The following is a 12,642-nucleotide window of genomic DNA, read 5'->3' as shown; positions in this document are numbered from 1 at the left end:
TTTTTGTTTTTTTCCAATAGAGGAAAAATGCAAAATACAAGTGCAGAACTTTTTTTTTTTTTTAGAAGGGGTTTATCTTGACCACACTTAAATCATATACCTTGGGAATTAGGAACTAATCTCATATATCACCTCCTCCAAGAAATCTTCCCTTAAAGCACCCATGCACCCTTTGGGTTGGGCATCTTTTCCAGGTACTCTCACCGAATCCACTGTCTATTCTGTGGCACATCTGTTATATTGTCCCCTCACTGTCACCACCATCCCCTGCACACACAGCTAGGTACACTTAGGGAGAAGGGGCCACGCCTTATTCTGCATCCTCAGAACGAGAAACACACTGGTAATTGAGAGCCAAATGTTGAGCCAATTTGTCTCTAGTGCAAAAGCACTATAAATGAGAAGCACTTTTTATGCATTGAGAAAATAACTTGCTTGGTTTTGAAGAAATGGTGCTTTCTATACTCAGGAAAATAAATGATTCTCTTTTTTTTTCGAGACTGAGTCTTGCTCTGTCACCCAGGCTGGAGTGCAGTGGTGCAATCTCAGCTCACTTCAAGCTCCGCCTCCTGGGTTCATGCCATTTTCCTGCCTCAGCCTCCCAAGTAGCTGAGACTACAGGTGCCTGCCACCATGCCCAGCTAATTTTTTTTGTATTTTTAATAAAGACGGGGTTTCACCTTGTTAGCCAGGATGGTCTTGATCGCCTGACCTGTGATCCACCTGCCTTGGCCTGCCAAAGTGTTGGGATTACAGGCGTGAGCCACCGTGCCTGGCCGAAAATAAATCATTCTTTAAGACAGTAGCTTTAAATATCAAAGTGGCATTTTACCCCAAGGCCAATAATAATTACAGATATTTCCCCACCTAGTAAAAGTTGCCTTTATTTTCCACACCATATTAAGTTTAAAAATAGATAACAAAAAGGTGTGCATTCTTGTGTTTTTAAAATGTAAACGTATGGAAATATATATTAACAGCATATTTAAGTACACATACAAAAAATCTGGAAGAACACATATCAACATGCTAGCAGTTGTTATCTCTAAGGGATAGTATTTGAACTGATGCTAATTTTTTCTTTATGTGTCACTGTTTTACTATTTTGCTGTAGATATGTGCTACTGCTATGATAAGAAAATGCAAAGTTATTTGTATTTTAAAGAGAAACGTTTGGCCTATTTCATGAGCCAAAATCGTAAGACATAACTTTATGAAGCATCATCTTTACTATCAAATCCCAACATTGTCAGTGATTTATTCCATGCATTTAAATCACTGAACTAGCATGGTGGAGTTTGGTGGTATTAGACAGGTTTACTTCCATTTTCCGTCTTCATGTCTGTGTTTATAATATTCAGAAGGTATCCAAGCAGCATTTTACTTGGAAATATTCTAGCAATAAAACCTGCTAAATTCTTTCCCTTGGTCTCTCTCTTCCTCCTTTCCTTTACTTCTCCCTGCTAATACTTGGATTAGCTATCAGAACCCCAGCCTTCTTAAATTTAAGCTCAACCTCTGGCAAACTGATGTCAAAATTAAGTAAGCAATTAATTCTCCCTCCCTCCCTCCTCTGTCTCTCCTTCCTTGCCCTCACTTCCCTCTACCTCACCCTCTCTCTGAACCTTTTGCTTTCAGGATGGCTCTGTATAAAAGAAATATTCATTTTCTGGTCAGTTATAATTCTGCTGTGCATCCTGTACTGGCCTATCTTTCTATTATTTTGTTTGGCTGACCAGTATGTTGCAAAACCTAGACAGTGTTATTGGACTGGTATAGAGTTTATTTGTTTGTTTTTTCTTCTTCCCAAAGGAACAATCACAAATTATAAAATGCAGCCCTAAAGAGCAGCTCTACAAATTATATATGTTTTCTTTTCTATCTGCAGCTGAATTCTTGCCACCAGGATGGGGAAACAGAACAGCAAGCTGCGCCCGGAGGTCATGCAGGACTTGCTGGAAAGCACAGACTTTACAGAGCATGAGATCCAGGAATGGTATAAAGGCTTCTTGAGAGACTGCCCCAGTGGACATTTGTCAATGGAAGAGTTTAAGAAAATATATGGGAACTTTTTCCCTTATGGGGATGCTTCCAAATTTGCAGAGCATGTCTTCCGCACCTTCGATGCAAATGGAGATGGGACAATAGACTTTAGAGAATTCATCATCGCCCTGAGTGTAACTTCCAGGGGGAAGCTGGAGCAGAAGCTGAAATGGGCCTTCAGCATGTACGACCTGGATGGAAATGGCTATATCAGCAAGGCAGAGATGCTAGAGATCGTGCAGGTACGTAGCCTGAGCCCTTTAAAAAAAGAAGGACGTGTATCTCAAGTAAGAATTGGAAGGTGCACAGTATAGCACAGTGCAGAGGTTGCAAATGGGTGAGTGACCAGGACACTTCATTTGGCCCACCCTGCATGTTTGAACAATTTAACCTGCATTACAGTGTGGGGAGACTGCACATAAAAATCCACCCTGGTTGGCATCTCTTGAAAAACTCAGAACCTCTGGCCACACTGGGCTCGGAATCTGGCCTGTTACAAGTCACCTGATACTTTATGGTGACCTTACACTACAGATGGACATATACTTTTCGGGCCACACTCATTGTGGCCACTCCATCAACTTATTGCAATGACCTGCCTGGACCCAGATCTTTTGGGGTTATATCCCCCAGACTGGGGGTTAATGATAAAACTCTGACTTGGGTTCAAATCTTACATCTTTCAGTCACTTTGACCAAGTTAGTTCACCTACACGAGCCTTAGTATCCTCAGCTATAAAATGGAACTATCAGTTGTACTCTCCTATAACATGGGGTTATTTTAAGATGAGGTGTGACTCTCCATGCTAAATGGTTAGCACAGTGCCAGTCATATGGAAAGTTCACCATCATCATCATTATTTATTCACAACTTTACTAGAGTCTCGAATAAAAGCAGGGATCTGGGCTCCAGGCTCCATTCCATCAGAAGTACAAACACTGTAGCACTGAGGCCTAGATCATTTTAGTAAGAGACACTCCATTTTACTCCCCAAATCACTCTCCCAGGGCCAGTTTCCTGAACATAACAGGGGGAGGGGCCCTAGTGTTGGCTACATTTTCCTTGGGGGACCCCAGCAAACTTGGGGAGGTAGGCAAGCAGGGTAAGGAGCTAGAGTCATGGCAATGACAGGTGGCTCAGCAGTGGGTGGGCCCCAGAGACAAACATAAGGAGACAGAGACAGGAATCAGGAGAGGACCAGGAGAGCCTCAGCTGCAAGGAACAAAAAGGACTGGGTGGGTGGGCAGCACCAGGGATGCTGGCAGTCACTCCTTGTCTTGGCAGGCAAGTGAGGCACAATGGGAGAGCATTTGGCAGCAGACAGCAGGGCCACGGGAGCGGGCCTTTGGCTTCCTAGAGGGCTCATTTTAGAGGCCAGCCCTCATTCCAGGACATCTGGGTCCTGCAGAAGTGGAGCTACAACCCCTGAGAGAACTGTTGGGGTGCTGGATGGGTGAGGGGACATAACACAAGGAGACAAAAAGAACTGAGCTACAGGAGAGGGTGGGATGTGGGTGCAGTGGCCTACAGCAAACCCCAGGGAATTTGGTTATGGAAATGGAGGCCTGCAAGATGAACTGTTATTGAGCCTTGAAGCTGAAGTCCAGGGCCTGCTCCTAGGACAGTAGGACTGAACCCATGTGCACAGTTAATGGGACAATTCATATTTGGGTGGGATGCAGAAGCAGGCATTCGAAATGACCCTGACTCATCAGAAGCACTCCAGGATCTGCCAACTACTTCTCCTTTCTGGTTGGGCCACCAGTGGTTGTTCCTTCACCTAGAGCAGTAACTATCTGAACAAGCTGTGTTAAATTAATTCTTCAGAGATGAAGATTTTGAAACAAACAAACAAAAAAAGATCCCTCCCTTCCTCTGAGAATAAACTTACGAAAAATACAATGTCTGTTGCACAAACACAGGCGGTATAGAAAAATATGACAGATAAAGAGAAAAACTTATTCATAATTCTACCCTACCCACAAAGAGAATCTCTACTAATAATTTTTTAATACATCTTTCCTGGCCCTATTTTCTTTTTTTTTTTTTTTTTTTTTTTTTATTTGATTTTTTTTTTTTTGAGACGAAGTCTCGCTCTGCCGCCCAGGCTGGAGTGCAGTGGCCGGATCTCAGCTCACTGCAAGCTCCGCCTCCTAGGTTTACGCCATTCTCCTGCCTCAGCCTCCCCAGTAGCTGGGACTACAGGCGCCCGCCAAATCGCCCAGCTAGTTTTTTGTATTTTTTAGTAGAGACGGGGTTTCACCGTGTTAGCCAGGATGGTCTCGATCTCCTGACCTCATGATCCACCCGTCTCGGCCTCCCAAAGTGCTGGGATTACAGGCTTGAGCCACCGCGCCCGGCCACCTGGCCCTATTTTCATGCATCTAGAAATATCTAATTGATTTCATTATGTGGATGAAGTTTTCTGTCTTGTCATTTTCACTTAGTAACAAAAGTATTTGTCAAGTTTTAACAACTTTGAGTACAGATATTTTAATGGCCGCATAAGAGTCCTACCATATATTATAATTTGCTTAATGTTCCCCATTGTTAGGTGTTTAGGTTGTTTTCAGTTTTTATTGTTATACATAATGCTATAACTTTTAAAAATAAAACAAATCAATAATTATTGTGAATAAAGTGTTTATATATTCAGGATTATTCCCTGAGAAGAAATTCCTAAAAGTGCAATTACTGGGCCAAAGGATATGAGACGTTTCCAAGGCTCTGTATGCACTCTGAAAATTGTTTTTCCAAAGTGTGTGATGGGTGTTTCCATATCCTTGCACTTGTCTAATTTTTCTTAATCTTTGCTAATTAAATAAAAATTAGAATTACATTAAAATTTAAAAGGTGATTCAGATTGGGTGCAGTGGCTCAAGCCTATAATCCTAGCACTTTGGGAGGCTGAAGCAGGTGGATCACTTGAGGTCAGGAATTCGAGACCAACCTGGCCAAACCCCATCTCTACTAAAAATACAAAAATTGGCCGCGTGCAGTGGCTCACGCCTATAATCCCAGCACTTTGGGAGGCCGAGGCGGGTGGATCACCTGAGGTCAGGACCAGCCTGACCAACATGGAGAAACCCCATCTCAACTAAAAATACAAAATTAGCCAGTGTGGTGGCACATGCCTGTAATTCCAGCTTCTTGGGAGGCTGAGGCAGGAGAATCACTTGAACCCGGGAGGTGGAGGTTGTGGTGAGCCAAGATGAGGTCATTGCACACTCCAGCCTGGTCAGCAAAAGCGAAGCTCCATCTCAAAAAAAAAAAAAAAAGGTAACTGGGTGTCGTGGCTCACGCCTGTAGCCCCAACTACTTGAGCTACTTGGGAGGCTGAGGCAGGAGAATTGCTTAAACCCGGGAGGCAGAGTTTGCAGTGAGCTGAGACCATGACATCGCACTATAGCCTGGGTGACAGAGTGAGACTCTGTCTCAAAAAAAAAAAAAAAAAGACACATTTTAATTAGTGTTATTTGTGTTCTTTTCTTTAAATCTGGGAGTGCTATGCTCCACACCTCTGTAGTGAAAGGGATGAATACATTCTCCATTTGAAGAGAATTGCTTCATGACTGGAATCTAAGAAAAATAAATCTCATTAGATACTGCCGATGAAGAGTCAAACACTGCAAAACATTTGGAGATTTATTATTCTGAGTCAAATATGAATGGCCAATGCTCTGTGACACAGCCCTCAAGAGGTCCTAAGAACATACGCCCAAGGTGATTGGGGCACAGCCTAGTTTTGTACGTTTTAGAGAGACATGAAATATCAATCAAGGCCGGGCGCCGTGGCTCAAGCCTGTAATCCCAGCACTTTGGGAGGCCGAGACGGGTGGATCACGAGGTCAGGAGATCGAGACCATCCTGGCTAACATGGTGAAACCCCGTCTCTACTAAAATATACAAAAAAAAAAACTAGCCGGGTGAGGTGGCGGGCGCCTGTGGTCCCAGCTACTCGGGAGGCTGAGGCAGGAGAATGGCGTAAACCCGGGAGGCGGAGCTTGCGGTGAGCTGAGATCCGGCCACTGCACTCCAGCCTGGGCGACTGAGCAAAAAAAAAAAAAAAAAAAAAAAGAAATATCAATCAAATACATGTGAGATGTACGTACATTGATTCCATCTGGAAGGGTGGGGCAACGTGAATGCTGGGGATAGCGGGACTCCCAGGTCGTAGGTGCATTTAAAAATGTTCCAATTGGCAATTGGTTGTAAGAGTTATGATCAATAAAAAGGAATGTCTAGATTATGATTAGTGGTTGTGGAGACCAAGGTTTTATCATACAGATGAAGACTCTAAGTAGCAGGCTTCAGAGAGAATAGCTTGGAAATAGTTCTTATCAGATGTAAGATCTGTGTTGCTGTTAATACTGGTGGGCTTTTCCTGAATTCCGAGAGGGAGGAGGGTACAATGAGGCATGTCCAATACCCCTTCCATCATGGCCTGAGCACGTTTTTCAGGTTAACTTTAGCATGCCCTTGGCTGAGAGGAGGGTTTCATTCAGATGATTGGGGGAGCCTTAGAATTTTATTTTTTGGTTTACAGCACCGTGTTAGCTCCTGCTCAACACTTTTGCCCAGTGGTCCTGGCGGCTGTTGGTCAATGGTTTTGTGATCAGTACTGATGAAGATGCAGATGCTGAGGCAGGGAGGAACCTTTAGTCCTCGTGGGCAGATGAAATCAACACTCCCTGCTAAGAACTCGGCCCTGAACAAATAGTATAGGGAGGAAAATGGGCACTGTCCCTTTTCTGTGGAATCCAATTTGTGCAAGAGACAGAGAGAATTGCAGAGAATATACAGAAGGCACAAATTGACCCCCACCCAGCCCCTGTTGACTTCACTCCACCACATTTGCTAAGGAATGTAAAAAGTGATCATCAGAAGGAAGGTGCTTTGGGGCAATGTCTTTTGGAAAAATAAATAAATAAAGGAAATGAAATGAAATAAATAGAACAAAAGCAAGGTGCGTCAGCCTCCCAGAGGCATTTTCTTCACTATAAAGCACCTCAGTCCATTCACAGGCCCACAGTGTTTCCAGGCTATAACTGTAAGGACACCCATTCCTTACGAAATGCTCAGATATGCGTGGCTTTTAAGAAGCCTGCAGAGGAAAGCTTGAGTTTCTTAAACTGTTTTCTAGAGGGCTAAGTCCTGATGATTAATATTCATGACCACAGAAAGGAAATATTGTAGCACCCTGAGGTGACTTCCAAATCATCAAAGAGATTAAATTAAACTTAGAACCATTTTCATATTAAGGGCTATGTTATTCTATTCTGCTACTTTGCAAACTGACAATTCATGTATTCTGCCACATTCTTATGCTAATCTCCCTGCTTTCAATTATTCTGGATAAATTGGAATTTACTGCAGGATCTCACAGAGCTTCCCATTCTATTTTTTTTTTTTTCTTTTTTTCGCTTCCTCTTTGAAAAGCCACACTCCTCAAGCCTTGTGACTGCTGCGGGAAGCTTTGTGCCTGTGTCTGGCCGTCTTTTCTTTCTTGTGGCTGGTCTGCAGCACTTAGGAGAATGTTCCTTTGCTTCAGAGGAGTCACTGTCAAGTTTCTATTTTGTGCTTTTCTAAATATCTGTTAGAAAGTGATGAGTTGGGGGCAAGCTATGGACCAGGAGAACCATCAACAAATTAAGGTTCTATTTGTTAATATGAGTTAACACCTGTAACTTGGTAACAAGTGTTGATACATACATTCTTAGCTGGATCCATGTCCCTCCACAACTGAGAAATTCAAGCAATTTAAAGAAAAATACGAATTTCTGATTGTTCACCTACAAACACCAGTAACTGGTCTGGGTGAAGACTGGGGTGAAAACAAGTTTATAATTAATTAAGCTTGACAATGAATGGGGTGCTGAACTCCAACTCATAAATTTTCTAGTTGCTCTTCCCTGACATTGCTTCCTGTGGTTTAGCTTTAGTATCCACAGAATAGTGCTTGTAGTGACAAGCTGAAATTGTTTTGTATTTCATAACATTGGTAGGGAAAAACTCTAAAATTTATGGGACTACTGTGGATTCTGTGTAGCTCTGAATCATACCAGATTAGTTCCCCTCTGGCGGCTATAACAATGTTTAAGAAAGCCAGTCGCTTAAAAATACAATTATTATCTTATAGTTCTTGAGGTCAGAAGTCTGAAATCAGTTTCATTGGGCTAAAACTAAGGTTTCCTCAGGGGTGTGTTCCTTCTGGAGGCTGTTGGGGAGAATTCTTTCCCCTGCCTTTCCCCAATTCTAGAAGCTTACTAAGTTCCTTGGCCTATGGCCCTCTTCATCCATCTTCAAAGGCAGCAACAGCAGATTGAAGCCTTCTCAGGCTGCCATCCTCTGTGTATTTTACTCTGCTTTTCTCTTCCACTTAAAAAGATCCTGGGATTAACACTGGGACCATGTGAATAATTCAGGGGAATTTTTCCTTCCATCTCAATATTCTTAATGTAATCACATCTTCAAAGTTTGTCTTCCTGTACAAGTTAATGTATTCACAGGTTTCAGCGATTTGGATGTAGACATCTTTGGGGGCCATCATTCAGTCTGCCACATACGCCAAAATGCAATTGTGTTCCTTTTTAAAGAAAATATTTTTGTGCTAGATCAACATCTGGGTGAATGAGCAAAACCATGTGCAAATTTATTTTTAGGACCTCAAATGAACATTTTTACATTCATGTGTTTATTTTATTTTTTATACTTTTTTTCTTTTTTTTTAAATTGTACTTTAGGTTCTGGGATACAAGCGCAGAACGTGCAGGTTTGTTACATAGGTATACATGTGCCATGGTGGTTTGCTGCACCCATCAACCCGTCATTTACATTAGGTATTTCTCCTAATGCCATCCCTCCCCTCGCCCAGCACCCCACAACAGGCCCCGCCCGGTGTGTGTTGTTCCGCTCCCTGTGCCATATATTCTCATTGTTCAGTTCCCACCTATGAGTGAGAACATGCGGTGTTTGGTTTTCTGTTCCTGTGTTAGTTTGCTGAGAATGATGGTTTCCAGCTTCATCCACGTCCCTGTAAAGGACACGAAATTATTCTTTTTTATGGCTACGTAGTATTCTATGGTATATATATGCTACATTTTCTTTATCCAGTCTAACATTGATGGGCATTTGGGTTGGTTCCAAGTCTTTACTATTGTGAATAGTGTTGCAATAAATATACATGTGTGTGTGTCTTTATAGTAGAATGATTTATAATCCTTTGGGTATATACCTAGTAATGGGATTTCTGGGTCAAATGGTATTTCTAGTTCTAGGTCCTTAAGGAATCGCCACACTGTGTTCCACGATGATTGAACTAATTTATGTTCCCACCAATAGTGTAAAAGGATTCCTATTTCTTCACATCCTCTCCAGCATCTGTTGTTTTCTGACTTTTTAATGATCACCATTCTAACTGGCATGAGATGGTATATCATTGTGGTTTTGCTTTGCATTTCTTTAATGACCAGTGATGATGAGCTTTTTTTCATATGTTTGTTGGCCACATAAATGTCTTCTTTTGAGAAGTGTCTGTTTATATCCTTTGCCCACTTTTTGATGGGGTTGTTTTTTTCTTGTAAATTTGTTTAAGTTTCTTGTAGATTCTGGATATTAGCCCTTTGTCAGATGAGCAGATTGCAAAAATTTTCTCCCATTCTGTAGGTTGCCTGTTCACTCTGATGATAGTTTCTTTTGCTGTGCAGAAGCTCTTTAGTTTAATTAGACCCCATTTGTCCATGTTGGTTTTTGTTACCATTGCTTTTGGTGTTTTCATCATGAAGTCTTTGCCCATAGGCATGTCCTGAATGGTATTACCTAGGTTTTCTTCTCGGGTTTTTATGGTTTCAGGTCTTACGTTGAAATCCTTAATCTATCTGGAGTTGATTTTTGTATGAGGTGTAAGGAAGGGGTCCAGTTTCAGTTTTCTGAATATCACTAGCCAGTTTTCCCAACACCATTTATTAAATAGGGAATCCTTTCCCCATTTCTTGTTTTTGTCAGGTTTGTCAAAGATCAGAGGGTTGTAGATGTGTGGTGTTAATTTTGAGGCCTCTGTTCTGTTCCATTGGTCTATATCTCTGTTTTGGTACCAGTACCATGCTGTTTTGGTTACTGTAGCCTTGTAGTATAGTTTGAAGTCAGGTAGCATGATGCCTCCAGCTTTGTTCTTTTTGCTTAGAATTGTCTTGGCTATACAGGCTCTTTTTTGCTTTCATATGAAATTTAAAGTACTTTTTTAATTCTGTGAAGAAAGTCAATGGTAGCTTGATGGGAAGAGCATTGAATCTATAAATTACTTTGGGCAGTATGGCCATTTTCATGATATTGATTCTTCCTACCATGAGCACGGAATGTTTTTCCATTTTTTAATGTCCTCTCTTATTTCCTTGAGCAGTGGTTTGTCATTCTCCTTGAAGAGGTTCTTCACATCCCTTCTACGTTGTATTCCTAGGTATTTTATTCTCTTTGTAACAATTATGAGTGGGAGCTTGCTCATGATTTTGCTCTCTGTCTGTGTATGATTGGTGTATAGGAATGCTTGTGATTTTTGCACATTGATTTTGTATCCTGAGACTTTGCTGAAATTGCTTATCAGCTGAAGGAGTTTTGGGGCTGAGACAATGGGGTTTTCTAATTATACAATCATGTCATCTTCTGCAAACAGAGATAATCTGACTTCCTCTCTTCTTATTTGAATACCCTTTATTTCTTTCTCTTGCCTGATTGCCCTGGCCAGAACTTCCAATGCTATGTTGAATAGGAATGGTGAGAGAGGGCATCCTTGTCTTGTGCCAGTTTTCAAAGGGAGTCCTTCCAGCTTTTGCCCATTCAGTGTGATATTGGCTGTGGATTTGTCATAAATAGCTCTTATTATTTTAAGGTATGTTCCATTAATACCTAGTTTATTGAGTGTTTTTAGCATGAAGGGGTTTTGAATTTTTTCAAAGGCCTTTTCTGCATCTATTGAGATGATCATGTGATTTTTGTCATTGGTCCTGTTTATGTGATGGATTATGTTTATTGATTTGCATATGTTGAACCAGCCTTGCATCCCAGGGATGAAGCTGACTTGATCGTGGTGGATAAGCTTTTTCATGTTCTGCCAGATTCGGTTTGTCAGTATTTTATTGAGGATTTTCACATCAATGCTCATCAGGGATATTGTCCTGAAATTTTCTTTTTTCCTGTTTCTCTGCCAGGTTTTGGTATCAGGATGATGCTGACCTCATAAAATGAGTTAGGTAGGAGTCCTTCTTTTTCTATTGTTTGGAGTAGTTTCAGAAGGAATGGTGCAAGCTCCTCCTTGTACCTCTGGTAGAATTCGGCTGTGAATCCATCTGATCCTGGGCTTTTTTTGTTGGTAGGCTATTAATTACTGCCTCAATTTCAAAATTTGTTATTCGACTATTCAAGGATTCAACTTCTTCCTGGTTTAGTCTTAGGAGGGTGTATGTGTCCAGGAATTTATCCATTTCTTCTAGATTTTTTAGTTTATTTCCATAGATGTGTTTATAGTATTCTCTGATGGTAGTTTGTATTTCTTTGGGAGCAGTGGGGATATCCCCTTTATCATTTTTTATTGTGCCAATTAGATTCTTCTCCCTTTTCTTCTTCATTAGTCTGGCCAGCAGTCTATCTATTTTGGTAATCTTTTCAAAAAACCAGCTCCTTGATTCATTGATTGTGTGTGTGTGTGTGTGTGTGTGTGTGTGTGTGTGTGTCCCTATCTCCTTCAGTTCTGCTCTGATCTTAGTTATTTCTTGTCTTCTGCTAGTTTTTGAATTTGTTTGCTCTTCTTTCTCTAGTTCTTTTGATTGTGATGTTAGGGTATCAATTTTAGATATTTCCTGGTTTCTACTGTGGGCATTTAGTGCTATAAATTTCCCTCTAAACACTGCTTTAGCTGTGTCCCAGAGATTCTGGTACATTGTGTCTTTGTTTTCATTGGTTTCAAAGAACTTATTTATTTCTGTCTTAATTTCATTATTTACCCACTAGTCATTCAGGAGCAGGTTGTTCAGTTTCCATGTACTTGTGCGGTTTTGAGTGAGTTTCTTAATCCTGAGTTCTAATTTGATTGCATTGTGGTCTGAGAGACTGTTTGTTGTGATTTCCATTCTTTTTCATTTGCCGAGGAGTGTTTTATTTCCAATTATGTGTTCGATTTTAGAACAAGTGTGATGTGGTGCTGAGAATGTATATTCTGTGATTTGGGGTGGAGAGTTCTGTAGATGTCCATTAGGTCTGCTTGGTCCAGAGCTGAGTTCAAGTCCTGAATATTCTTGTTAATTTTCTGTCTCGTTGATCTGTCTAATATTGACAGTGGAGTGTTAAAGTCTCCCACTATTATTGTGTGGGAGTCTAAGTCTCTTTGTAGGTCTCTAAGAACTTGGTTTATGAATCTGGGTGCTCCTGTATTGAGTGCATATATATTTAGGATAGTTAGCTCTTCTTGTTGTGTTGATCCCTTTACCATTATGTAATGCCCTTCTTTGTCTTTTTTGATCTTTGTTGGTTTAAAGTCTGTTTGATCAGAGATTAGGATTGTAACCTCTGCTCTTTTTTAATGTTTTTTTTTTTTTTTTTTTTTTTTT

General features: G+C 41.0%; 1 protein-coding gene across 2 annotated transcripts in view; it reads left to right on the top strand.

Annotated features, from left to right (window-relative positions):
• NCALD (neurocalcin delta) overlaps nucleotides 1-12,642 on the top strand; it is a 446,165-nt gene that overhangs the window by 407,438 nt on the left and 26,085 nt on the right. For both annotated transcript variants that reach the window (XR_002734415.3, XM_023225658.1), the window contains exon 5: nucleotides 1,889-2,285. Coding sequence is in view for 1 of the 2 variants with exons in the window: in XM_023225658.1 (XP_023081426.1) it covers nucleotides 1,908-2,285 (378 nt within the window). In the remaining variant the exon portion in view is untranslated. The remainder of the gene's footprint in view (nucleotides 1-1,888; nucleotides 2,286-12,642) is intronic.

The sequence above is a fragment of the Piliocolobus tephrosceles genome, chromosome 7, assembly GCF_002776525.5.
Source record: "Piliocolobus tephrosceles isolate RC106 chromosome 7, ASM277652v3, whole genome shotgun sequence".
In the NCBI taxonomy this organism is placed as follows: Eukaryota; Metazoa; Chordata; class Mammalia; order Primates; family Cercopithecidae; genus Piliocolobus; species Piliocolobus tephrosceles.
The sequence above is the reverse complement of the archived record's forward strand: the minus strand, read 5'-3'. Positions and strand labels throughout refer to the sequence as shown.